The following is a 26,936-nucleotide window of genomic DNA, read 5'->3' as shown; positions in this document are numbered from 1 at the left end:
AACAAACAAACAAACAACAATTCTCGGCAGTGTGGTGGTGGGACAGGATTTCACCCCAACAGCGCCCGAGGGTTTTCAGAACCCACCAACCCGACGTAAATGACGCCTCTGCTGTGGATCCTCTGTTAATCAGTTCATCACATTTTAATTAGTTGAGTGTAACTACACTTTTGGTATGCAGCTGTACAGTTACTGTTCTCATATTGTTTCAACACCTCATTTGACAGGTATTCTGAATGTAATTCATCTGGGAAAAGAGAGAAAACAAACAAAAATAAAATTAAATATGAATCTGAATGTTTGTACCATTATTAGTTAAATTTTTGCTGATATCGTGATAATATCGTTATCGTGATATTTTTTGCCCATGATAATTGTAAGGAGAAAATTTGATATCGTGACAGCCCTAGTACACACCTATAAATAATGTCCAGGTGTCAAAAAACCGGAGTTGCATGTACTACCTTTCCAAAATAAAAGCAAAAAAATCCTTTATAAAAAAATCCCGTTTACAACAGAAAATGATGTAGAGTCATGAACATGTATGTTTATGGAGTACCAAGGGGTTAGTCATTATTACAACAGTGTGTACTGCCTTTCCAAAATAAAAGCCCCAAATTCCTTTAAATTAAAAGCCCAATTACAACAGAAAATGAGGTCAAGTCATGAAAATGAATGTTTATGTACTGGCAAGGTTCCCAATGACTGAGACTTCAGTGCTAACAGCTAAATGTTAGTGTATGAGAGATGCTAACAGCTACATGTCAGCGGATGAGAGATGCTAACACCTTCATGTTAGTGTATGACAGATGCTAATATCTACATGTTAATGGATTGGAGATGCTAATAACTCCATGTTAGTGGGTGACAGATGCTAACAGCTATATGTTAGTGGATGGGACATGCTAACAACTCCATGTTAGTGGATATGAGATGCTAACTGCTGCATGTTAGTGGAAAAGACATGCTAACAGCTACATGTTAGTGGATGGGAGATGCTAACAACTCCATGTTCGGTGACAGGGTGCTGGAAGTCTATGGAGGAGCAAGGTTCCCAGTGACCTGGACTTCGGTCATCAATGTACAAGGACGACCTCAGTCAGGCCACCTTGCCAGAGGGCTCGGTCCCGTCCAATGCCGCTTGCGGCTTTAATTTTCTCTAAGGTTGGTGGAGGTTTTATCTGTTTCAGTCACAGAGACCCTGATGGATAAATGTTAGATTTATAAGTTGTTGTTAAACTTGTGTTCTTATTGGTTAAAGCCTTGTATCGTCTGTTTCGATAACGGAGCCCGTTGCATAACTACAGCATGACACGTCTGCAGAAACACGCAGGAAATAAACAAAAACTCAGAATCACATTCACTAAAAAATAACAAGCAGTTCCAAAATAATTATGTAAAAAAACTAAGTTGACAAAACATTTTTTGAAGACATCTGCTGTCAAATTAACTCTCTGTTATTAGAGAATAATTCACACCTTTTTTTGAACAGTTGTTAATGCCAGGCCAAAATGTAACAATCATGCTGCCTTTGTGTTGAAATGTTGTATATTAAAATTCAAACAACATATTCTGCATGTTCAAAACTTGATGTTTGAATTTCTACACAGTGCATATTTTATCAGATAAGATGTGGGACAGCTTCAGCACACGGTGTTTCTTTCTGTTACTGTGAGAAGAGTGAAGGGGAGTGGTTTTAAACTTCTCTTATATTCCGGAAAGCTGACACAAGCTCCACCCCCCTCAATGTCCAACTTCACTTCTCTATACTCTAAGTTAGATACAGGAAGAGAAACGGCTGAGATGTAGAAGTTTCCTGATATGGACTCTTGCACAGTAAAAAGAAAAAAAAACAACCATCAATGTTTCCCAGCAGATACAAAACTTCTGCGAACGACTGCGGAACCAGGGAGGGGGTGATGAGGAGGAATGGCCGGACCGATCTGAAGCCAAGCAGCGAGTTGTTGTTAGACTTCTGTCCTTCACATGCATCATCCAAAACAAACATCGACTGTGTCGTTGTTTCACCTGATCTGAGCTGTGCTCAGCGAGGAAGGACATCCTCTAACCTCATCCTCAGGTGGAAGGAAGATTTTCAAAATCTCCTGAACTCAGGGGACAGGAGGAGGCAAGGACAAGCTCCTGAGTCTCCTGCAAGATCAGAGGGGGGAGGGGCCCACCTGGAGGGGGGGGGGGGGGGGGGGGGGGGGTCCGCCCACTCCTCCAGCTGCCAACCCCCCACTGCTCTATAAATCCCCAACTGTGGTGCATTAAAACTGAACATGAAGTGTGCATGTGGGGTTAATGTGGTTTGCCCTCAACTCATAAAAATCTAATATATCTATAGAAGATTTTTCATGGTCCAGGATGCTTCTGTACCTGTGCATACACACTCTCAATAACAGGCTTGCCGTTGGTCTCAGCAGCAGCTGACGACCCGCTGTGAGGCCCCACCTCACTGTAGGTGGAAACTGGAGAAAGACCTGAAGTCTCATCAGTATCTGGAGCCGCAGCTGGACTTTCTGGAGTTTCAACCTAGAATATAAACAATGGAAAAGTTATTTTCACCTCATATTCTGCATGCATCATTCATTGGATCAATGTGTTGTGTCACGAAATGTCAGGGTAGTTAACAGTTCATCTGTGTACTGAGACAATCTTTCTGGCTCAAATTAACACATGAATAATTTTCTTTGGTTCTTTGGGACATGGTTTTAAAGACAGGGCAAGTAATAAAGTATTTGTATTTTGTTACTAAACTCATGACGATTTTAAGGTGTGTTTTCGTGAGTATTTATTCGTCAGAGGCTATTTTCTCCCCCTCTTATTCTGAGAACTGGCTTAATTCTTCTTCTAACCTCCAAAATGAGGATTCTGAGTTGCAGTGAAATGATGAAAGCAGCGAACGGTAACAGTTCAGGAGAGGTCAAAACTCACTTTGCATCAATGTTGACTGAACACCAAGACTTCCTGTGACTGTTTCAAATGCAATTAATGTTTCATAATAAATTCCAGGACCTGCTTTAAAGTCCGAGTTAAGCAGAAATAAATTTGTGTTATGAGTTTGTTACACTGCATAAACATGTGTCATTAACCACTGAGCCAAATTTGATTGATTGAAAAAATTGCCAAGTATATAAGATAAGGTCTCAAAATCATGTAAAAACCAGCACTTCTCTCTGCTGTGAAACGCTGGGGGCGTGTCAGTTGGAAGCGCTGGAGTGACGCCCACAGTGACGCTCACTCTGAGTCAGATGCTGAGGGGCTCAGCCTCGTTCCTCACAGTCTCCATCAGAGTGGTCATTTATTTGTTTTAATTAACCAGTGGGATTCCTCCGGTCCGCACCAGTTCTAAGCCAGCTGCTAGGTGCCAGCCGAGTCGACCCGCGGCTCCGGGCGGGGGAGCCGTGGGTCCGCGGCGGGGGAGATCCGCGGGAAGGGCCCGGCGCGCGTCCAGAGTCACCGCCGCCGACCCGACCCCCTCCGAAACCGACCCGCCTTCCGCGGCGGCGTCGGACACCGCGCCGCGGAGGAACCCCCGCGACCCCCGGGGAGAAGGTCTCCCTGACCCGGCCCGGGGTGAGCCGACGCCCCCCGGGGACGAGGGCAACCCGCGAGGCGGGCCGTGCGGATGTATTTAGCTCACGGCATCGTTACCCTGCACACTGTGGCACGCAGGGAAGATGCACGAGCGACGTGGAGGTGACATGCCTGGTTAGCTGGCTCGCTGACTGGTTAGCTAGCTGCAAACTGTCGTACGAGATGCTATCCGAGACTCGAAAGCTAGCGGGAACACCACCGATGCTAATGCTCTAGATGTTTTTATATCCTCAGCATCCGGGGGGCGGGTTTATGCCAATGAGTGCCGCGTTACGTAACGCGGCCCTCATTTCTGACCCGCCCATTAAATCCTGAACACAGAAGCGGTGAAAAAAGTCTGTGAAGTCTACCTGCAAAATTAAATCATAAATGGAGGAATGGCTTTTATATGTTGTAAAGAAACACATTTATGACTTATTTAAGGTGTTTAGAAGAAAATGGCTGATTTTGGTTAACTCGGACTTTAAATTATAATTTAGTAGAAACATTTTCAAGGCAAGTATTTGAACATTTACCTCAACAGAGAACATGAGTATGTTTTCCACTTCAGAAACACAGACAGCAAAGCCACAAACACACACAACCTGTTCCACAGTCTTCACATTTGAAAAAGCAAGGCAAATTGCAGGTTATCTATTCCTGCTTAGTTCATATTTGCCTAATCTTCACACAAGTGAACCAAACCTTACACAAGTGCCACATATAAAACATGACTTCCACAAGCACAGCTGAAAGTGACTGCAGGTTTGTCGCATTTTCTTTGCAAACCATAACTATACTTCCTCTGCATGAGGCTTTGGTTAAGTGGTTAAACTGATCTTACCTGTGTCCTTCTCTACAGCTTAAAAACACAAAGTCTCTCTGGAGTCATTTTCAATGTTTGTATTTGACATTTAACAAAAAACTAAGATTCTGGGAGTGGTGAGCTGCCGTTGTGCAGCACCTGTAGTGCCTTGCTCAGCGAGCCACACTGGTAACCTTTCAGCTGTGGGATTCGAACCTGTGAACTTACCTGTCTATCGAGCACTACAGTGTGCACATCACAAGCAGAAACATTTTTTTGCACTGTGAAGCACTTTGTGATTTTATCTGCGAAAGGTGCTATACAAATAAAGTTTATTATTATATTATTATTATTACACAGCTTGAAAAGCCAAACTCACCATAAGGCGGCACATAGCAACAGGCAGATTGACAGGACACCTACTTTCTGATAACGTTCCAAATTCCGAAATAATCCAAAGTAGGATGTTTGAGCACAGGCAAGCAGCATGAGCAGCACATGAGGAAGTGACAGCAGGAGCACACAGCAGCAATAAAGAACAGAGACAAACACAGCTGCTGGAATGCTGAAAAGGTTTGCTCAAAAGCCACCCAAAGACAAGTGCAATGTAGTTTAGATTGTAAAAACCTGAAGCTTACCATTGGAACTGCGTAGACTGTGTTATCTTGAGTCACACCATGATCTGCAGCTGAAACAGGACATACAAGATGAGTTACTATAAAAAGTTCTTGTTTGACTTTATTGACCCTTTAATTCCCACAATAGCATTTCTGCATCTTCTGTCTGACCTGGAAAAAGCCAGATTGACATGTGCAGCAACGAATTGCTTCACATGTCAATCTGGGATTTCACTCGCAAATCCATTCGGCGAAGGAGGGACTTGCTGTAGAATTTCATTGGACTGAAGGACACAGTGCACCCGCCTAACCATGTTTGGTTTCAGCCAATCACTGCAAAGAAAAAACCTCTTGCTGATCGATTTTCAAAGACGCAATAGAGGATTCATCCAAAAAAAGATTTAATCGCTGTCGGGACATCCATTGTTTTCGCTAGCCATGCTAAAATTATTAGCCGTCCATCGCTTCCTGCCTCCGTCAAAGCTTCATGTCCCGCCCTAAACGACGTGTGATTGGTCCGACCGAAAAATGTTCGATCCCGAGCACATAGGCGCGAGCGGTACAAGATGGATTCTCGTGGTGTGTGAGAACAAATACCGCGAGAATTCAGCTTGCCTTCAAAGTTATCTTCTATCAACATCTTGGTGTTTTTTATTCTGACCTGTCTGAGCAGTTCAAACTTCATAGAGGAGAAACTTGAGAAAAATGTCTGATATTAACAATGCTAAGATGTGATATTAAAAATAATAGGACAAATAGACAACAATTTTTAAACTCATATGTTTTCACAGCTTACGGAAACTCCCTGAAATATAGGCTTTAGAATCAATACAATGAATTGCTGCTTGAACTGCTGACACGATAGGCTTGAACTTACTTCTCTTACGATACAAATAAGCTCCCAAAAATCCAACAGCAGCTACGATGTAAAGAGGCACAGAAACTCCAACAGCAATCCCAGTGTTCTCATGATTCCTGTTCTGTTCAGCATCTGTTAAGAAAAAACAAACATCAAATGAGGAAAGTCGTACTTTAATAAAACATTTCCATTGATACCATGTCAGTGGAGATAAAAAAAAAACAGGTGTCCCAGTATGTAGATTCAAATACTAACATTTTTTAATCATAATTGTCAACATTTATAGTGCATACTTCTCCACAGACATGTTCAGGCCGCAGACTAGAATTTTTTATTCGTTTTTCATCCAAACAAAAAGTTTGTATCTTCGTTCAGTGTGAAACTTCAGTGAGTTTTGTGCAGCGATGAGTCGCCACATGAGAGGAAGAAACTGTCAAAACTGAATTTGCGCTCACATTTATAAAGAACATCTCAGTAGAAATTGATTTCAATTTGTGCATGGTTGAGTCTATTAAAAAAAGGACTAAAATTACCAAAATGAAGACTTCTGATCAGAATCAAAATTGAGAATATTTATTTTGCAATTTTTTTTCTTTTTTTCTCAGCATATTATAATAAACTGCGTCCAAGTTCAATTTTAAGTAGCCTAATCGGTACAGCTCCGTTTACGTGACAATGCTGCTCAGATCCAAAGAAAAGGCACTTTTTTTAACAACGGTTTCCATGTTAGAGCTTTTTGAAAACGCTCTGATTTAATAGTTCCTCTGCACACATGCACAAGTAGATGGACAGTAACAACACCACTGCCTCCAGAGCGACATAACTTCCAGTCCACATTCTAAAGGACTTGCTGCTTTTTGAGTTGATACCCTACATAACACAACATAGTGGTGGCTGTGGTTCATTTGGGAGAGCAGTCGTCCTGCAATCGGGAGGTTGTGAGTTCGATTCCAATCTCCCCCCTGTCTGCATGTCGAAGTGTCCTTGGGGAAGACACTGCACCCTGAAATGCCCCCACTGTTGCACGTCGCTTTGGACAAAAGCGTCTGCTAATTGAAACATGAAACAAGACTATGCACTCCAACTTGGTGGTCTGTCCATATGATTGTCTGTGTTCTCCCACTGTGAATGTTTATAGTGTGTTGTTCCTTTAAAGTTGAGAATTTGTCTATTTTCACAAAAACTTTCCCTTCTTCAAACTTCACAAGATCCAAACAGTGTGTTCACATTTGGTGCTGTCTCTTCCAGACCTACCGGTCAGTTGGGAGCAGACATGTTGAAAATCCGTCCTGTCCTCAGTCGAGCTGACCTGGTTTCTGTGTTTACAGATCACTGTAACATTCCACAAGTAGACTTGCAGAGTAGAACTGGAGTTTGTGATCTCTGATTGATTCCCTCCATCCTGATCACATTTTTGATCGATACATCTGAAAGTGCTGCTGATGTGAGAGTCGGCCGTGCTGCAGGTCAGAGTGACGTTACAGGAGTGTGAGCTGTTTGATACAGAGTTCACCTCCAGCTGGACGGGAGACACAACATCTGGAGGGACAGAGAGAAGTGTTAGAAATGTGAAAGCAGATGTTCTTGTTCAGTGTCTGAAATGTAACAAAACTCACCCTGAACTATGATGTTGTGTTGGACTAATGTGGAGTCGCCATCGTCTGTTGTCAGTCGTCCAGTATAAACTCTACTGTCTGTCTCTTGTAGGTTCTTCAGTATCACAGAGTATTTCTTGTTGTCAGGGTGATCAATCCTTCCAGTGTAAGCTTTAGAGATTTTTGAATTGCCGCCAGGATAAAACGTGACTAAAATCGAATTCTCTTTCTCAAATTTCCATACAAATAAATTAAAGTCTTCAGTCACATTGTCGACATCCAGAAGTACGTCTTTGCCTCTCTGGACGAACACAGGAGGAACACTGGACTGGACTGTAAAACAGGAGATGAAGATTGCAGGTAATTTTGAACATGTTATATTGTTGATTCCAGTTCTGTGAAATTGATTTAGTTTCTTTAACCAACCCATCAAAGGACAAAGGCACACTCTGCACACCATGTTGATTTTTCTTTCATTTGAGTTTCAGTCCAAATGGTTTCAACAGACAGTAAAGACCACATGGGGAAATTCGTCCCTTGTTTAATACATGGCATGAAGAATACAGATTAAAAGAGTTCAGAAGGAAAGGGGAAGATCGACAAAGCTGTACTTTATATCGTGGCTGGTTAGTGTGAAGGTACTAAAGTTACAGGATAACCCATCTAAAAACCTGAGACCTCGCCAGACAGAAAGCTCGATCACAGAGTTAAACCGTGGTAATCACGAAAAAAATACTGTGACTATATTCAACAATTTAAAGCGGGAAACTTTTGCTCCATGAATTTATGAACCATTAGTACTTTATCTTAAAAAAAAAAAGACAAGACCAACCAAATAAATGAACAAAACCATGTTGCCAACCTCAAGCTTTCTTCGAAAGGTCAAGAAAGCTGAAATGCCAGCGACATAGGTCCAAATATGTACAGATGTTACAGGGACTATAGGCAGCGGCTCCGCCACGGGTTGCTGCTGTAGAATTAATCATTAACTTTTCTCATTATATTTTAGCTTTGAACTGAGACCAGAACTGAGATACTGACATTTTCTAACTGTCCTTATTGTCTACTTTTAGAACCTGAAAAGTTTTCGGAAATGACATTACCTTGAAGCAACAAAAGCCAGAAAAGTGCAGCCTGCAGCATTGTGACAGATGTTCCAACTGTGAAGATTGTTTCCTCATTGTGGGTGAGAGACAGAGAGCGATATCCTCGGCCCCGCCTCAACATAACTGCTGTTCCAAATCAAGGGGTGTGAAATTCAAGAACAACCACTGGTAAATCACTTAATCACTGGTAAAATAACTTTCATTATTATCAGCAATAGTATTAAAGCCTTGAGGTGTTGAGAAGTTAAAATGCTCGATAGACTCCAATACAAACAGTCCAGTTCCATTGATTATTTTAAAAAATGAGCTCTGAAGTTAAAGTATTCAAAGGGTAAATCCAAAACTCCAGTCACTGTGAATAAAAATGGTCGGTACATGAGGAGTCACCCGGAAAATACAGGAACACTGGATGTCTACATATGAAGGTAAAACAACAAGAAGTGAGTCTATTCTCACTCAGAAACGGGAGACACCCACTGGGGAGGAGTCAGTTGAAAGTAGACAGGAACAACCAGGGAGTAAACTGACCTGAAAATGAGACATGATGTGTGATTTTTTTTTCAAATATACATATTACACTTTGGTTCTTAATAACATGCATTATAAGAAACAGACCTACATGAAGGTCTATGAGTGTCCAGTGATGTCCACTGAATTAATTTATTTATTTATCGGTTCATCCGTAAATCTTCTATATCTTCATCGTGTGCAGGGTCACGGGGTCATGGGGTGCCGTAGCCATCTTACAGTGGACAAGAGCAGTACTCACCTGGACAGGTCAGCAGTCCATCACAGTGCATTAGTCAGACCGGTGCTGGCAATGTTTTCATTTGACCAACAAACTCAGGAAGGCTGAGAGCACCGTAAAAAACACAGAAATGCAGGACGAAGTGTCAACCAGAAGACACAGGAGACACCCGAAACACACCAGTGTCACCAGGTAGAGGTGAAACACACCAGTGCAGGAGCTGCAACCACACATGAGGAGGGAAAGGCAAGAAGGCTGAAGCCAGAGACAACGAGAACTTTAAAAACTGCACCATAACATCAGAAGATTAACAGAATTCAGAGAATAAGATTGTTATTTAAAAAAAAAAAAGAAAACAAGAATACCAAAAACCCTGTTGGTCTAAGATGTTTTTTATTCACTACGATTAAAAAAAAAGTAAAGCACCTGTACTTGCTAGATACTTTCACACTCTAAAATATACTAAACTGGAATTGCACTTATTTTCCAGAAGAGTCGGGATCTCCCTGCATATTTTCTGTGTCATTTAGTTTAATGCAGTGGTTCTAAAAGTGCAGGGATCTTTGTTTGGTTGCTCCAGAGACTCATTTTAATCTCAATGGGATTATCTGGTTGAATAAAATTAAGTGAAATACATTGAGAAACTTGGCAAATTTTTGTCATTAACAGATACACTTCTTTTTTTTTTTTTTGTTTTATTTTGGACTAGCGTGGCTGAGAAATACAAAAAACTTGCGCTTAAAATATGGAAAAGAGAATAAGTTAAACATCACATTGAATTTCGCTTATTTGCAAATATCACAGCTCACAGTACATTAAAGTGTCCAAGAAAGTTTTTCTCTTTAAAAATCTATGCATTTAGAGATTCTTTTCACTTGAAACTGATCAGTTTTACACTTTTCCAAAAAGAGGAGCCATAAAAGTCACAAAAGTGAAAAAGCAACAAGGACTTGAGGTGCCGTTCTTCAAGTTAAAGTGTTCAGTGTTCAGTCTTGAGCTGAAGATGTCAGTGTCCTGCTGTGACCGTCCTTCTCAGTTCAAGCAGTCGCTTCATTCGCTTCAGATATGTTCTTCTGTGCTCTGTTAACCTCAGCGTAAAGTGTCTCTGGCTGGCACTTGTTTCTGGGCGTGTCGGTCGTGGTCGGCGCCAGAGGAAACTGCACCGTGGCGTAGGTGGATGTTGGAGAGCAACCTGAAGCTCCATCTCCAGAGTTTTGTCCAGGATTGACACCCTGGGATTAAATCAAAGAATCGTGTTATTAAAAAAAAAAAAACAAAAAAAAAAAACAAAAAGCAAATAGAGGGTAGGAAGGGTTTTTTTTTTTTTTTTTTTTTTTGAGAAATACATTGAAATTATATTCTTCTGACTTACTTCAGGAAATGTATATTCTGTTACACCTGCTGCTCTTCGACCTGTGAGACAATCAAAGACAGGACAGAATATATTTACATCAAAGGTAAATGTGAAATATATAAGTATTCAAAGAGTTTTTGCAATAAACTCAGAAACTTGCACTTTACATATTCCATTTCTGTACCAGGAGGCTACAGTCTATATATCCTATTGTGCTGTATATAACCGCATATTTTAATTCCTATAAATAGTAGATAAGCATAACTATTTGAGAGGCTTATTCAAAACCACTGTGTATCTTTCACATTGATCCAGTAGATCTACACCCTTGAAAAGCAGCAAAGTTCTTCTTTGCAGTCAGATTTTCATGTTCTGTTAAACTTTGTCCACGATGAAGGGAAGATATTTGTCATGTTTACAGACAGGAAACACTCCAGTGGTTGGGATTTTGTTAAAACAAGGATGTCCAACACTTCAGTGTGTGTTGAGATGTGAGTCCGATGAATAAGAATTGATCCAAATTGCAGACGCACATAATTTGAACAAAGTTGTAACAAGTGTAAAAACAAATTGATTCAGGCTAATCAGTAGATATGTTACTCTGTATTAAATGGACTAATGCTGTGAAGATGGAGGTTTGTTTACAACATGTCAATCTGGTGAAATTAAGAAGATTAGATGATTTTACTTTCTGTTTGATTTTTTGTCCACTTACTTAAAATCATGCAAATTTGATGATTTCCTACAACAACAGTGCATCCTTAGTATTCATTCGAAAAATGACAGAGGATAAAAATTGAAAAATGAAGTCCAGACTTAGGTAGGCGGTGGTATGTTGGCCACCTTTAACCTCTGCCCCTATTGATTGTCAGTCAATCATCAAAAATCACTAAATCGTTTCCTGTTGTTGGAGGAAGAAGTTCACCTTTACTTCATCGGAACCAGATACCAGTTAGTTCTGTTTGTAAACAGGGTCTAAACCTCCTCTGAAAACTCCTGGGAAGCCTTTTGAAAATGTATTATTTGCAAATGAAAAAATCATGGTAATTTCATGGAAAGACTTACATTTTCTACAAATGAGGGCAACAGTCAGAGCCCCTGTCAAGATGCAGATGGCAGCACAGACGACACCAATGATCACAAATGTGATCGATCCATTTGAATCTGTAATGAAACGGAAAGATTGTCAACGTGTGCTTAACAGGCGATTCAGAGATTTTCCCTTCATGACGTCATGCGTGGAAACAACCGCTCCATCTCCTCGTGGAGCGCCGCCGGACTGACAGACTGAATAAATTCTTCATAATATGAAAAACCATAACAGTTCTCCTTACAGTTAACAGCAGCTTAGTTATTTGGTACTTACTGTAACAACACATGTAACCAGACTAACTAACATATTCAGACACGGAATACTTTCAGCTGACGTCTCCTTCTGGGTCAGATTGTGGTTGAACAACAGCTTAACTCCAAGCCAGAGCCATAAATCCACTGTAAACATCAGTGCCCGGTAACTCCAGTAAAAGCCATGGCTGCCAGATCTCAAGCTCAAACACAAGCATCTCTGTGGAAACTCATGTTAAAACCATAAAACTATATATGTGTAATAAAGAGCACATCATAAGCACACAGCTGAATAAACAAAGAAAAAAGGAAGCAGAAACGACTTCCTCTATTGGGGGGCAACACACACGGTGTAAGCGTGGACGGACACAACTGAGTGTACAGAGGACATTAGATGACCTGAAATTTAGGATGAGGGCTGGATTTGGGGCAAAACATTTTGAATACAGTGTTGTTTGACATCTGATACTGAAATTGTTGAAAAACTATAATATAGGACCTTAAAATGTCATGAAAGTGTGAAGTTTCTGGTTCCTTTCAGCCTTCACATGTCAACTTCTTTGTCAGTTATACTGAATCTTAAAGGGATCTTTTCCTCTCCACTGTCACCATTGTTGACTCCTTTTATTCATTTTTGTCTGGTGAAAAATGAGTTCACATTTGCCATGCTGTTACTGTTTGTGTGAAAAACACTCATTCCCTGTGATTGTCATGTTTAACACAGCTTACGTGAAGGTAATCTGACTTTTACAGTGACCATCACATTAAATTTAAATATCAATATCTTCTCATTGTGCCAGACATCTTTTATTTTCTTCTCACCCTTTGTTCCACAGTAGGATGTGGTGTCCAGCTTGTGCTGTTTGGAGCTCACTTGATTGCTATAATTACAAACGATGAAATGTTGCAGCCGGTAGACTTTCATGGAGGGAATGTTGTTGTCTCCTGGCTGCAGTTCGTCCACGACGGAGCAGTTTTGCATGTCACATATGAAAGTGCTGCGAATGTGAGGGTCCGCTGCACTGCAGGTCACAGCGAGGTTACAGTCGGGGTCGGAGGTGGCGTTCACCGTCAGGGTGATGTTGGGCACTTCATCTGGAGAGAGCGGAAACAACGTCATGTGAAGGATTCTGAATCAGGTCTCTATGCTGCATCAAATGAAATAAAACATTCATCCATCAAACACCTACCTTGGACTATAATGTTGTAAACAGCAACAGCGTCGTCCTCTTCTCCACTCACAAGTCCAGTGTAGGTTCCAGTGTTATTGTGTTTCACTTTCCTCAACAGCAGTGAGTAGTTCTGGAAAATCTCTGAATTTTCCTTAAACTTGCCAAATAAAAATGGTTTATTATCATGAGTAACCTTTGCTACTTTAACTTCTTTCTCGAGTTGATGGTTTTTAAATTTCCACAAGAAATCAAAGCTTTCGCTGAGTTTAACAGATGTGTTCAAATCCAGAAGTAAGTCTTCTCCAAGTTTCACAAATTTATCTTCAGATCCTGAAAGAGCATTAAAAATTAATTAAAGCAAAACACTGTTAATAAAGTTGTTTACTAACATTAACATGACAATTTCTTCTTTAATGATTCATTCATAATGTTACAATATCTGACCTCCGTAGGATTTAGAACAGATCAAGAAATCAAACTTTGTGCAGCCTCCTCTGACCCTGCAGGTCATTCCTTACATGTATCTTTCAGCTCAACCTGATAAGATCCCAGATAAAACATGCTGAACTGCATCCTCATTCATTTGCATGTATTTATGTAGAAATAATTGCAGGAGAATGAGACCTTGTTTGCATGAGAATGATTTGACAGGAGCTGTCTCACTAATATTCCTAACATGCCCAGAAATGACCGTGTTGTATTTGGCGCTGTGTAAATGAAGCTGAATTGAATTCCTGTGTTCATCTGATGTTGGAGTGATTGGATCAAGCATCGTGAACATGCAGACAATCAAACCGGAAACAATCTCACTCTCAGGTGAGAAATGTAACCATTACAACACTCTGTGGCCCCATCATATTGTAAAATATCGCAAGACCTGTTTTTAAAAACTTTGTAAAAAAAAAAAAGAAAAACTTTTATCTGAGCTCAGATATGATTTTTGCAGCCATAATTATTTCTCCAAAATGCTTTCCATGAAAATTCTCTATCTCAATTTTATGATGTTTTGGGCAAACATTTCGGACAAAATTCTACATTGACAATCAAAGTGACTGTCTGTGTTTAGATTGAGTTTACGTGGTGAGAGAAAATAATAATAATAATAATGCATTGGTTTTATATAGCGCTTTTCAGGACACTCAAAGACACTTTACATTGCATTATTCATTCTCTCCATACTGGGTGGTGGTAAGCTGTAGCCACAGCTGTCCTGGGGCAGACTGACGGAAGCGAGGCTGCCAATCTGCGCCATCGGCCCCTCCGACCACCACCAACCACCACCAACCACCAACTCTCACAACTTTCATAATAGGCAAGGTCGGTGAAGTGTCTTGCCTAACGACACAACGACAGTTTTACGCCTGCGGGAGCGGGGATCGAACTGCCAACCTTCCGGTTATAAGACGACCCGCTCTACCAACTGAGCTACTGTCGCCCCAAACTGAGCTACTGTCGCCCCTCTAACAAAACATTTCCATCTCAAACTGACATCAGTTTCATTTTTTTCTAATTTCCATTGATAACACAGTGACAGAGTGTCACAGTGGAGCACTTCTGCGGAGGAAAAATGTAATATTTTATATTTTACCTTGAGATTGACAGATTCTCAGCAGGAAACCCATGAAAAGAAGTACGTGACCCTCCATGATTCATTTGAGCTCGAAACAAGAGGAAGTTGTTGTCAGAGTTTCTTCGCCTCTTGAAACTTCCTACAATGTCTCTTTTTTTTTTTTTTTTTTTTTTTTCAATAGAAATCTGTTGCAGTGGGGTTTTTTGGCATTGTGCCCCTTAATTTTATTCTCATTGCGATTTCCAGTGAGGGAGGATATTCTGTCACTGGTATATGTGAAGTGACATTTGGAGGGCTGTATTTGTCACTGTGGTAGAAACACAACACGCTTTTTGTCATGTGTTTTACTGTCATGTAGCTGTTTCCCTTCTGATCTGTCTCCTCCCTCTGCAGCTGAGTGCGTTTTCTTCGAAGGTCGAGAAATACTGTAACTGAGGTTTTAAAAAGAGAGGAGAGAGTATTTAGTTTACAAATGTGGTGAACATTTAAACAGCTTTCCAACAGTACAGGGCATGTTTCCAGTAAGTATTGTGACCAAAAAAGGACTAAACACAGATTCACCACATTTCTGCCATGATCTGGTTTTAAACACAGCACAGTAAGCAGGGCTTAAATTAATCTAAAGCTTTCTGGTTTGTGGTAAAATGATCATTTTGTTTACCAAGCATGGACAAAAAGAGTTTACAAAGCCATTAAATACCATGTGACATTCAATAATCAGCTTTATTAAAGCACTTTTTTGTTTTTTAATCAACTCTCTGGCTGCCATAACACTACTGAATCTCCATGTTAATAAAGAAACAAATACATTACATCTCCACCATATTCATATCCATCTCGGCCAGCCTTGTTTCATTCCATGTGACTTTTCAAACGTCACTTTCCTACTTTCACATTCCCACCTCTGTACACTCCCCTCAGCCGCAAACATCTTACACACCTTACACTACCTCTGTCGTCTAGACACAAGCCTAACAAAAAGTTCATGAAGCTTTTACAAACAAAAAAGTGCTGTTAACAGTGTTAGTACCTCAAATATAAACAGAAAACTTCTATTTCTCACTTTAAAAGTGCAAACTGCAAAAGACTGAATGGACTTATACGTCCATGCATATACAGTAGCTGTCTCGATTATCCAGAGGCATCATTTCATTTGTCAGCTCACTTAAAGCCCAAATGAAACGAGCTTCAAGTTACATGATTTCCAGTGTATGGTTTTATGTTTGTTTTTTTTTTGCTTCTAATTTGTTCAAGGTGCCATTTCTACATCATAAGGGCGAAAAATTTGTTCTGAAATGGGCAATCGAACATATATAAACCATTTAGAGAAACAGCATATAAAACTCCTGGAAGACCGTGTTCAGTCTGGAGTTTGTCTACATTCATATCTGAGTGCTACATGACATTCATGACAGTATTTCCAAAGTTAAGACGAAACATTCCGGATGCATTGTCATTCGCACTCCGACGGTTTCCTGTTGCAGAAGTAAACCGCTATCGAACCGCTGAAAGGAAGTTAAGCATGGGGGGTTGAGCAGCTGAGGAACTGCCAAAACTCTCAGCCTTGAGAGTTTTTAACAGTTTAATAGCGGAAAGCAAGAGTGGTAGTTCGTGTGGATGTGTCATATTACATGAATCGTGAACTGGGTGGATGTCCTCTGCTCACCCAGTCATGATCTCCATTCACACCCCCCAACCTGCTTCTCCTCCACCATGGAAATGTTTAAATATACAGTGGTGTTGTTTCACTAAGGTTCCCATCGTCTCCACTGTGTTTCCAATGTGAATAAATCTGATCTGCAGGTGAAAACGCAAAACTTTCATTGGTGTCTGTTTCAACAACAACCGTGCTCAGAGCAGCTGAAAACAGCTTGTGAAGGGGATAACATTGCTCAGGCTCTTTCTCCATGAAGACAGCAGAAACGCTGCTGCGCGCACACACACCACGATTACAGCATTACAAAAACGAAAAACAGCTCCCACTAGTGGCTCAACATGAAAACTTCTGTGCAAATAAGCATAGTTTTCAAAACGTCGCTGTGTAAATGTGAAGCATTTCTGAAAACTGCACAAAAATGCAAAAACATTTTGAATTGAAACGTTTTTGTAAATGGGATGTCAGTGTACGTGAGATGAATAGACTATCACCACATTCACTATAGATGCAGTTAGAAAATGTGTTATAACATCACTTGCATACATGTCAGAGCAGGGCACGTCCCAACAAACATATGACAACAAAAACTTGAATTTGACCAAACAGTAGTCCACAGTCTTCCATATTTGACCCCCCAACATCCTGATGTGAGTTTGAAACAGTCAAAGAAGACAGTTTTTTATTGGTTTTGATATTATGTTTCACTGACTTGTTATTGAGATTTAACTTGTGTCGCGTTCTTTAAAAATCTCCCTTCTGAAGTTGTCCGTTGATTCACACGTTGCTGATCCGAACGCTGAGAGGCGTTTCCCTGACTCGACCTCGATCCTCCCCTCTCTGTTCCCTGTAACTCTGCTCCAGTCGGATCTTCTCGGGATCAGACACCTCCGGCACGGGCCCGCTCCCATTGCTCTGGCACGTGTGCTGGGGACTGGGCGGTTTGAAGATGGGCGTGGTCTTGGTCTTGGCCACTTTGTCAAAAAAGGCAAAGTCCGCTACATACTTTCCTGACGGAGAGAGGGAGACGACGGGGGGAAACTCGTAGCCCCAGAGGATCTCGTCGGGCAGGTAGGAGGTGCGAACTTGGCAAGTGGCAGAGGTTGGCTCTATCGTGGCGCTCATGATCACCAGCAGCTCAAAGTCCGCCAGTTCTGGATCTGTCCAACCGCCACCTGCTGACAGTCAACAACAACGCATGGAGAAGAATGCTGAATTTCTGACCACTGGTTATGTTGAGTGGTGGCTTCATGCCAAACTCACCCTTGGCTGCCCAGGCTCGTAAAGGACTGCTGTCGTCAATGACGTGGTAGTAGGTGAGGGGCAGTATGAGAAACGGGCTGTCGCTGGAAGCGTCGACTTCAAAAGGGACATTTCTCTGATCCAGACGAACCGTCTCGCCTTCCTTGGTCAGCGATGTCTGGAGCAGCTTTCCAGTCACCTGAAGAAAACAATGTATGAACTGCTTTATCCAGTCTGCACATGGACGCAGAGCAGAGGTTTTACTACCTCTTTTCTTATTTTTCTTGATAGCAGCATGCAAAGTTACCTGACAACCGATCAGAAGACTCTTGCGCATGTTGGCCACCCTGATCATCAGGCAGGGTCGGCCCTCGTGCGTCGACACCACAGCGTGCTGGCTAAACTTCACCGTCTCACCTCTTTTCTTTGGCCTTGCAATCTGACGAGGAGAAGCTCAATCAGAACCCGTTTACACAACGACTTTTCAAGTGAAAGCACGTTGTTCATGTTTCAGAACAGTTTCGTGCTTGCACAGGGAAGTTTTGAAAGCGATGTAAGTCTCCACTGCATTGGCAGAAACACTGAAAACGATGTAGTTAGCGTGCCATCACACGAGTTGGTGCTGCTGTTTGTTTTTGGAAGAAAACCAGACACACAGACAATACACTATAAACATTAACAATGGGAGTACGCAGAAATTCGTATGAACAGAGGATCAAGTCAGATTGTTATTGTAGTGACTCTCACTAAAACTGCCAAGTCCAGGAGAATATGGACTGCAAATCATGGATTAATTTGAAACTGCTTTAAAAAGAATACAAATCCCACATTTTTTCTGTTATATCGTATCACCTCTTCTCATACTAAATGACATCACATCTGAATAGCTTCATTTTGTGTGTGTGTGTGTGTGTGTGTGTGTGTGTGTGTGTGTGTGTGTGTGTGTAAGCTACCTTGGCCAAAAAGGTCCCGGTGATGAAGATTTCCATGATCATTGTGATGACCAGTTGCACTATGAGGAGGATTATCGCCGCAGGACATTCCTCAGTGATGCAGCGAAAGCCATAACCAATGGTGGTCTGGGACTCCAGGGAGAAGAGGAAGGCTCCCGTCAGGGACTGCATCTGCATCACGCAGGGAGTGTGGTTTGAAGGAGGATCAAACTCTGGAGCAACGAGGTTGAGAAGGAAAGATAAGCTCATTTCAGGCACTTCAGAACATATTAGCATAGCAGGTACAGAAACAGAGTCATTTCTTTGTGTGATTGTGTCGAACAAATGAAGGGACAACAGTTTTATAGCAAATTTTGTCAGAATGAGAATAATTTACGCCAGAATTTACACTCTCATTGGGATTATAGATATGGGATTATAGATATCAACACAAAAAGTTTCCTAATGACTTGTCAACGTGTCTTCTCTCACCACATTTACCACTCATGATTTGCATTTTTCAGCCTGAGAAGCGTAAAACGTTGCACCGAAAGTATCTATCCTTCCTGTGAAATCTTGTGTGAAAGCAAGTGAATCATCCGAGCGGAAATGATCACGTGTTAAGGGTTTATTGTGGTGGGCACGCCCTCACCCAGCAGGTCTCCGTGCACCAGCGCCACCAGGTACCACAGCACCCCGAACAGGAACCAGGTCCCTGCAAAAGTGGCCGTGAACACGAAGAACTTGTAGCGCCACTGCATGTCCAGGAACGTCGTCCAGAGATCCCGCATGTAGAGAGCGCCTCTCCCGCTGACGTGCTCGATGCGCACGTTGCTTCGCCCATCTTTGGACAGGACCCGTTTCCTCTTCCTCAGAGTCCCCCCAATGCTGGATATCCCGCCTCCAAGTAAAGGTTTGAGGACATCGGTCTGTGTCTGGGAGTGGCAAACCTTCTGAGGCGATGAGCTACGAGAGGAGGGCGGAGTGGCCGAGGTCATCTGGCAAACAGCAAGCAAAGGAAACCATCAGGTCCTCACTTTATCATCAACTGTTTGATAAATCAGTAAAAGGTTCCCCTCCAGCAACAAAGCACATTTATGGGCCTGATTTAGAAAATCAGGGTTGTGATTGGGTTTGAAATTTTGTCGGAGCTTGGACATTTCAGAAAACAAGGCTGAATTTGACAAAGGATGACGATACAAAAGTCTGTTGATGTACTAGACCGGACAGAGAGCAGCATACTCAATGCCTGTGAGGCACCGTCTGTTATCAATCATAGGAAATGGATTCAGTTGCTTTTTAGAGCCGCAGGATCCAAACGGAGCAAGTTAGAGTAATTCCATGAGACGGTGAGGACGGTGGAGTTGAGGATAAAGAACAACAAGGAAAAGTGGACCTCAGAATCAGCTTAGACATTCAGTCAGAAGCTCAAAATTATATGTGTAAGCCTATATGTGCATATTACCACTCGAATGCATAATTGGTGCATACAGAGAAGAATAATTCAACTCTTCATGTCATTACTCTGGGAGATATATGTTTTATTGTTTACCTTGTAGAATAAAAAGCAATGTAGCAGAGGGTTGACAGATCGGTGTTGCTGACAGGCAACTTTGGAATCTGGGAGTCACTATTTAATAAGTATTACGCCGCTTCATGCAGGTTTATTTAAGAAGTTCTGAAACTTTTCTCAGAAGAAGAATCAGCCGAAACAACCACTATCACCATGACCTGATTGTACATCTGGATTTCCTGCTAAAGTGAAACCACACAACGCTCACTGTGATGGAACTTCCCTTGAAATGCCATTTCGAGTCAACCGTTCTGAACACTGACGAAAGAAAATTACTTCAAGCACAACACAGAACTGACCGTCACTGTCAGTAATGGAGTGATTCTAACTGGGGACATCCCTGACATTAAAACTACATTTTATTCTGACGATACTACAAGTAACAATGAGTGTGTGTTACTCATCATTTGTCTTGCGATTCATGAATATTTACATATAGGTACAGTTGTGTTATGTGAACTGTTTTCTACCAGGTGTTTGTAAAGTGTTGATCAGGAATGACCTTTTAAAAAGTGTGTGTGTGTGTGTGTGTGTGTGTGTGTGTGTGTGTGTGTGTGTGTGTGTGTGTGTGTCACTTGATGTTGTGAGTCATGCAGACTTCACAGCAGTAATGCAATGCTGTGAAAGGGGGAGTACCTGGAAATAGAGTAGTTTCAGCTAATTTTATCATTTTGACAGAACAAAGGAAAGAAAAACAAAAAAAATCCCGGAGTAGAATTTTCAGAAAGGGGAAACAGCAGAGCGCACCAGAACAGCAGCTGCCTTGTTATCAAAGAGTTTCAATAAGAACTGTGACGTCTGACCAAAAAAACCCCTGAAATAACCAAACTCTTTTGGCTGCACTAATGTCAAAAACACTGATGCTTTTAATTCTTTTACACATGTGAACGCTTGTCAGGACATTTGGATGCAGCCCCATCCCCGGATCGACACGGACAGGCTGTTTCTGTGTTTCTCACATAATTCGACACGCTCACTTACGTTGGGTAAATCAGGCAGGCCAAAGGAAAGGACAGGATGGCCCACAAGAGAGGGGGAGATAAGGGAGAGGACAGAGAAAAGAAAGACGAGTTGAATTAGGACGGAGGTGCATTAACCCAACAAACATCCACACAGAGACTCGTTTGTGAGGACAGAGAGAGGACAGAGCTGAATGAGTCAATTAAGGTAAAAAATCTTTGTCTGAAACGCAGACGTTTATCTCGATAGAGGTTTTTTTTTTATATATATCCATTTAAAGCGTGGTGTTGATCTGACCGGAGAGGCCTTTAGTGGACAAAGAGTGAACTTCTGACTGGAAACTGGAGACGGCAGTAAGAGTCTGATAGCCGAGGGCCAATTTGGCTTCCTGTGCGCGCTGCTCGTTTTTCAGCCTGACACTCAGATCCTACAATCTTTTTCTCAGGTGTTTTTTTTTTTTTTTTTTTTTTTTTTTTTTTACAGCTTTATACTCTGGATTCTCACAAGGTCTCTCTGTGTGACTTTCTCACACATCAGTATACGTCACGTGTAAAACGCTATGAGCAGTTCAGGCCATAGCCACGTGGACGCCAGTTTAAGGTGTTAATGTTACATAAAATTCTGTAATTTGAAGCCTGTTTTTCAATATTTTACAATATTACAAAAATTAACAAAAGCATTCAATTTCAATCATGTAGCAGCCATCAGAGTTAAGATCTCAGATAGCTTAATTAAAAAAAAAAACTTCAAGTTTTTCATTCATTTTGAACTTTGAAATTTTTCTTTTCATTCATATATCACAACGAATAATTAAATTCAATTCATCTTTTTTTATATATGTAAACTAAATATGTCAAATGCATGTGTGTCAGGAAGGGTCAAACAAACATGAGGGTGTTTACTGTTGACAACGAAGTCAGAACTTTAATCGTTCAACAGTAAAAAGTTGTCAGAATCTCAAATGCTTGAGTAAAGTGCTGTCAATTTTAAAAGAGTTAATGTTTTCTTTTCCTGCAGAGGCCTTTCATTTCAGTTCATCCACTCACTTTAAGCCACTGAGCAATGAATTGAACTTGAACTTGCAAGTTGGAATGGGCAGACTCCTGAAACTTTCCGTAAATGTTGCAGGACCGAGTTCAGGGTTTCAGACAAGGACGATTCCTAGGAAAGCATTTTGTGGGAGGGGGGCGGGGGGAAATACGTGCCTATGTTATGGGATATATTTCAAATTGAAAGTGACGGATCTGTTACAGTCGGGCAAGGAAATTGCTGCATGTTTCATGATATTGAAATTTTGTCACTGTCCACTGAGGTTGCAGCTTTGAATGTGATCATAAAAATCAATAAATAATCACCATTTTGAGGAAATTAATTGCATTCAAACAAAATTATCAGTCTGTATTTCTGGTTTGTGGATCTAAAAAACATAATACAAGCTGTGAAAAGCAGAGAAGGAAAAAAAATGCATGTTGTCTACATAATTTTGGCCATTTGAGGGTCATTAAAATAGCTCTTCTGCGATGCTCCTCGTGGATTATATAACCAATCAGCTTTAATTAAATCACACTTTTGTGATTATGCAAGAGTGAGCCCCTCCAAAGCTCCATAATTACAATGACAGCATTGAAAAGGTCAGTGTCTGCAGTTCTGTATCAGCATCTCACCCAGTCACACACACACACACACACACACACACACACACACACACACACACACACACACACACACACACACACACACACACACACACACACACACAAATGTCCCAGAGGGGAGAAAAACAACACAAATTCCACTGTAGTGGTGTATCAGATAACTAATAGAGCAAATGGGGGTAAATTGGAGTAAAAAGCCGGAAATATTTCTGACCCACCTCTCCAGTAGGATGTACTCCATCTCCATGGCAACCCCACAACTTTACAGTACCGCCCTGCAGCCTCAGTGAGCCGTAGTCCAAAAGGGGAATCAAAACTTTTCCTTTCAGCGCACAAAAGGAGCGCTGGATGTTTTCCTGACACCCCCTTCCTCCACCCTCTCTGTCCCTCTCTCTTTCTACTTTCCTCTCTTTCTCTCCCCTTCCTTCTCTCTCTCTCTCTCTCTCTCTCTCTACTCTGTGTACACAGGAATGCTTTGTTGAGAGCTGAGATAAAAGAAACAAAAGGCACCATTGACAAAAACGACTCTGTGCCCATCCGTGTGTGTATGTGTGTGTGTGTGTGTGTGTGCACGTGTGTATGTGTGTGAGAGATTGCAATTACATGTTTTTTTTATGTGATTGCGGCCGTCTGTGTGTGATTTCATGTATATGTATGTGTTATTTTAATGTATTTCTGTAACGTTTAACACTGTGCGGACGTCGGTGCGTTCATCTGGCCACAAAGCAAAGTCCGGCTCCAGGGTGGGATGAGGACAGATCAGCAACGAAATGATGAGAATAGAACGAAATCGATGTGGCGGAAAACTAAAGCCGTAAGAAAGAAGTAGAAATGAACGAAGGGGAAAACAAGAGTGTAAGAGAGGGAGGAAAAGAGGAGAAGATCGGTAACAAAAGGCCCTCGTTAGTATTCTGGAGTGAAGAGTAATCCGCCTCCACCTCCGCCTCACTCACCCACACACACGTTTCCCTTCTCTCCCCTCTCACTTTGTTTCACCTGCCTCTCTGTTTCTTTCCGTCTGTTTGGGATAATTCTTCTGCTTCTGACTTTAATCACTTTGTACGAATCCGGCAGCAAATTTAAACCCCCCAATAAAATGCTGCTTTTCACAAACTCCACAGTTAAGCACTTGATTCTAGTAACGATGCAGATGTAGAGGAAACATTAAGACAACAGGAGAACAATCTTGGCATCGGTTCCTTTTCTCCCTGATTTAAGTAACTCAGCACCCAGATGGGATCGTCGATATAACTTCCATCAGTTGTTTTTCTTAAATGTTGCCGAAATCAAAATCCTTTTTACCTCTTTTTATTATCTTCTTCTTTATTACCTTCTTTTTTTCCTCCTTAACTTTTTGTGTTTTGATAATACTCTTTGGAAAATACATATGTTACATATGTTCAACAGGAAAAAAAACCTCAAATTAAAGTTTTCGCTTTCATCCTGACTCAAGCCTTCATGTGTCGCTGCAGTGTGTGTGTGGAGGTGTATCGTCTGACACTCAGGATCGGGTGTTTCAAAAGGACTACAAACTCAAACTTCCACCTTAAACTGCAAAAAGAAAAATCTGTAAAACAAAAGTTGGTGTTTTTCGTAGCTGTTTTTGTGCATGTTAGAGTTGTTGGATGCCACTTGTTGCCAGGTGTTTGTATTCCACAGATCTGCAGGAGCCTGAAAATAATCAGCATCTCCACAATGAAAACAGTGTGAGCTTCAAGGAGAGTTCAGGTTAATGAAAAAAACACATAAGTTTATGATAATGCTTCAACATTCATTCAAAAACACATGTTTCATGATTTGTTACAATTAACATGATAGACTAACAAAGTTTGAAAAAGTATCCTATAGACACAAACAAATTTGTTTCTTTCTGCTATTCCTAATTTTTTAATTTGTCTCCTGAGTATTTAGTGTTGCATTTTCCCAAGAAATTAATTTGCTTACCTTTCCAGCGCAGACTGCAGCCTAATTGATTCGTGCAGAGAGGAATTGAGAGACCAGACCCTCAGCCCTGCCACCACATGTCTGCTTTGTTGCCATACGCATGCTCGAGGCCCGGCGCACAAATGGGACTGTAATTCTGCAGGAGTAACCTCAGCGGGCTGCGTCCCGCAACACTGATACACCACTGAGGAGAGTTATGGAGACAGTCATTGGCTCGCCAGCCTCCTGTGATCCGAAGCCCGCTCCGTCCGCCTGCAAATTCTTCCCCGAGTGGCACGGACTTGGCTTTATAAAAGGCCTCTCCCTCACTTCCACTCGCCCTCACCCCTGAATTTCTCTTGTGCCCCGCTCACGTCTGTGTAATTGCTGCAGTAATTGATCGACGCTGCAGTCTCAGTTCGGAATCAAAACACAACAGGCTTCAAAAACAATACGAAGACAGCGTTCATTGGAACCGTGAACGTATCGGACTCAAAGTATTGATTTTTTTTTCACTGGTGTTGTTCTTCATGTTTTTGTTGTTGTTGTTGTTGTTGTTGTTTTTATTTACACATTTCATTTTCTTCTGTTTAATGTCCAAGACTAAATGCACAAATAAAATTCACACAAATAGACACGTGCACATGTTTGGGCCTCACATGCAAGAGATGCATGCACACACACCAGCAGGCCACAAACAAACCACCCCCTGCTGAACACACACACAGACACACACACACACACACACACACACACACACACAGAACCACTCTTTTCGGGGAAATCACAGAGCCCCCTATTCATAACTTCTGTGGCCGGCGTTTGCTGTGTCCAAGAGCGTTCGTACTGAGCGTCCTGTGAGGCTCGGACGCTTAAGAAAGGGACGTCCGTGAGGCGAATACAACATATTCTTCTGCCCCAGGAGAGGGTGACAAAGCAGTAATTAATTGAAAGAGGGGGAGAGTCCACGAGGACCCCATGAGTTCACCTGGTACAGAGTTCAGGGAATCTTTTCTCTTCTTTTGGACGGTCTTCAAGTTGTCACAGCGCATTGTGATCGATGTTTCTTGCTACTTAGGATGAATCAAGACTTGACATCTGTCTCCATTCTGAAGTTGAGAGCAGCCAACGAATGGTATCCCTGCATGTGAAAGGGGCTGGTTGTGAGACTGTGCACGTGTGCGGGTGTTGGCACATCATACCAGCTTCAGTTCTGACCAGCGGGCTTTTTTCAACACGTCTTTTTGACATATTTCAACAGTGTCTTCCTGTCTTTGTCAGAAAAGTCACCAAGTGGTGGATGATCTTTATATCAGCTGGTGTAAAACAAAAAAGGTGTGTAAAAAAAAAAAGCCTACTTGCCTGAAAAGGAGAAAAATGAACACTTTGGAATGCACTGAGGGCATAAGGAACTTAACTGAACCTATCATACCGACCAATTAACAGGAAGAGGAAGAGAAGTTGGCACTTCACTTTTCATGTGTTCATTTATTCCTTTGGTTGTGCACCTAACCAGTGCAGCCGTGGTGCAGTTTGTAGAACGGCTTGACTCTAACCCTTGCATTGCAGTTATTTCCATTGGTGGTAAAGTATGTGTGAATGTTTTAAAAAAAAAAACAACGCCCCCACAGTGCGTGGTTAGAACGGTCAGAGACAACATTTCCCTTTTTTAACCCTGATGGACGGTAAACCCGTCCACGTGTAACCTGCCTTCACCAGAACTGTTATAGATTGTCTCAGTTAAACGTTATCTAATGGTCTGTGTCTCTAATTATAAAATGTGTGTGAACAACTTCTCAGGGGTTTTTTGTGAGCATGTGGTCTGTGGGGAAGGAAAAAAACTGATGCTATGTCACACGTAACTGTTTTAAATGAAGAGCTCCTCCTTCAGACAGAACCAAACAGAAACTCTCGCAGCTTGTTTTAGCTTTTGCAGGAGTTTTACTTCTTGTGACACACAAATATAAAACACATAGGTTCATAACCTAGGCAGCAGAGGCAGAAATATCCCGACCTGAACGCTGTTAAATCAGCTAAACCCCCCCAAAAGTGAACATCCTGCTTTAATCATACTGCATCTGTGTGAGTTCCTTCATGCGGGGTACAACAACACATCTGAGACTTCATTTTATGAAGCTGATTCACTGTTAAAAAGTTGTAGTTTCACAATATTATCAGTCATATTCCATAAATGGAGATCCCTCCAGTCTGAAAGGACCTAATGCAAAAATATTCATCCCCCTTATCT

At 41.6% G+C, this 26,936-nt stretch overlaps 3 protein-coding genes across 3 annotated transcripts; all 3 read right to left on the bottom strand.

The window, feature by feature from the left end:
- Positions 1–1,034: 1,034 nt before the first annotated feature.
- Positions 1,035–8,972, bottom strand: LOC115404894 (SLAM family member 5-like). Its single transcript, XM_030114248.1, has 6 exons — positions 8,559–8,972; positions 7,477–7,788; positions 7,115–7,399; positions 5,879–5,992; positions 5,023–5,072; positions 1,035–2,535 (listed from the first exon to the last, which is right to left on the bottom strand). Exons 1-6 carry the CDS (start codon positions 8,680–8,682, stop codon positions 2,356–2,358), a joined length of 1,065 nt encoding a protein of 354 aa, XP_029970108.1. The 5' UTR covers positions 8,683–8,972; the 3' UTR covers positions 1,035–2,355.
- Positions 8,973–9,694: 722 nt separating this feature from the next.
- On the bottom strand, positions 9,695–14,971 carry LOC115404896 (uncharacterized). The gene is made up of 6 exons (XM_030114251.1): positions 14,768–14,971; positions 13,198–13,509; positions 12,830–13,102; positions 11,729–11,827; positions 10,682–10,722; positions 9,695–10,541 (listed from the first exon to the last, which is right to left on the bottom strand). The coding sequence occupies exons 1-6, from the start codon at positions 14,823–14,825 to the stop codon at positions 10,347–10,349; spliced, it is 978 nt and encodes a 325-aa protein (XP_029970111.1). The 5' UTR covers positions 14,826–14,971; the 3' UTR covers positions 9,695–10,346.
- Positions 14,972–17,118: 2,147 nt separating this feature from the next.
- Positions 17,119–24,959, bottom strand: LOC115404886 (ATP-sensitive inward rectifier potassium channel 10-like). The gene is made up of 6 exons (XM_030114242.1): positions 24,710–24,959; positions 19,230–19,575; positions 18,599–18,810; positions 17,953–18,084; positions 17,667–17,844; positions 17,119–17,578 (listed from the first exon to the last, which is right to left on the bottom strand). The coding sequence occupies exons 2-6, from the start codon at positions 19,573–19,575 to the stop codon at positions 17,181–17,183; spliced, it is 1,266 nt and encodes a 421-aa protein (XP_029970102.1). The 5' UTR covers positions 24,710–24,959; the 3' UTR covers positions 17,119–17,180.
- Positions 24,960–26,936: the final 1,977 nt, after the last annotated feature.

Source organism: Salarias fasciatus, chromosome 18, assembly GCF_902148845.1.
Source record: "Salarias fasciatus chromosome 18, fSalaFa1.1, whole genome shotgun sequence".
Lineage (NCBI taxonomy): Eukaryota > Metazoa > Chordata > Actinopteri > Blenniiformes > Blenniidae > Salarias > Salarias fasciatus.
This window is presented reverse-complemented; position numbering and strand designations above follow the sequence as displayed.

Excerpts from the sequence above, each read along its gene's own strand:
- LOC115404894 (XM_030114248.1), bottom strand. The coding sequence starts at position 8,682 with ATGTTGAGGCGGGGCCGAGGATATCGCTCTCTGTCTCTCACCCACAAT. Across the intron at positions 7,400-7,476 it reads ACACAACATCATAGTTCAGG|ATGTTGTGTCTCCCGTCCAG; the intron begins GTGAGTTTTGTT and ends CTGTCCCTCCAG. Across the intron at positions 2,536-5,022 it reads CAGTCTACGCAGTTCCAATG|GTTGAAACTCCAGAAAGTCC; the intron begins GTAAGCTTCAGG and ends TTTATATTCTAG.
- LOC115404886 (XM_030114242.1), bottom strand. The coding sequence starts at position 19,575 with ATGACCTCGGCCACTCCGCCCTCCTCTCGTAGCTCATCGCCTCAGAAG. Across the intron at positions 18,811-19,229 it reads GGTGCACGGAGACCTGCTGG|AGTTTGATCCTCCTTCAAAC; the intron begins GTGAGGGCGTGC and ends TCGTTGCTCCAG. Across the intron at positions 18,085-18,598 it reads CCGGGACCTTTTTGGCCAAG|ATTGCAAGGCCAAAGAAAAG; the intron begins GTAGCTTACACA and ends TCTCCTCGTCAG.
- LOC115404896 (XM_030114251.1), bottom strand. The coding sequence starts at position 14,825 with ATGGAGGGTCACGTACTTCTTTTCATGGGTTTCCTGCTGAGAATCTGT. Across the intron at positions 13,103-13,197 it reads TTACAACATTATAGTCCAAG|ATGAAGTGCCCAACATCACC; the intron begins GTAGGTGTTTGA and ends CGCTCTCTCCAG. Across the intron at positions 10,723-11,728 it reads TGCCCTCATTTGTAGAAAAT|GTCGAAGAGCAGCAGGTGTA; the intron begins GTAAGTCTTTCC and ends ATTGTCTCACAG.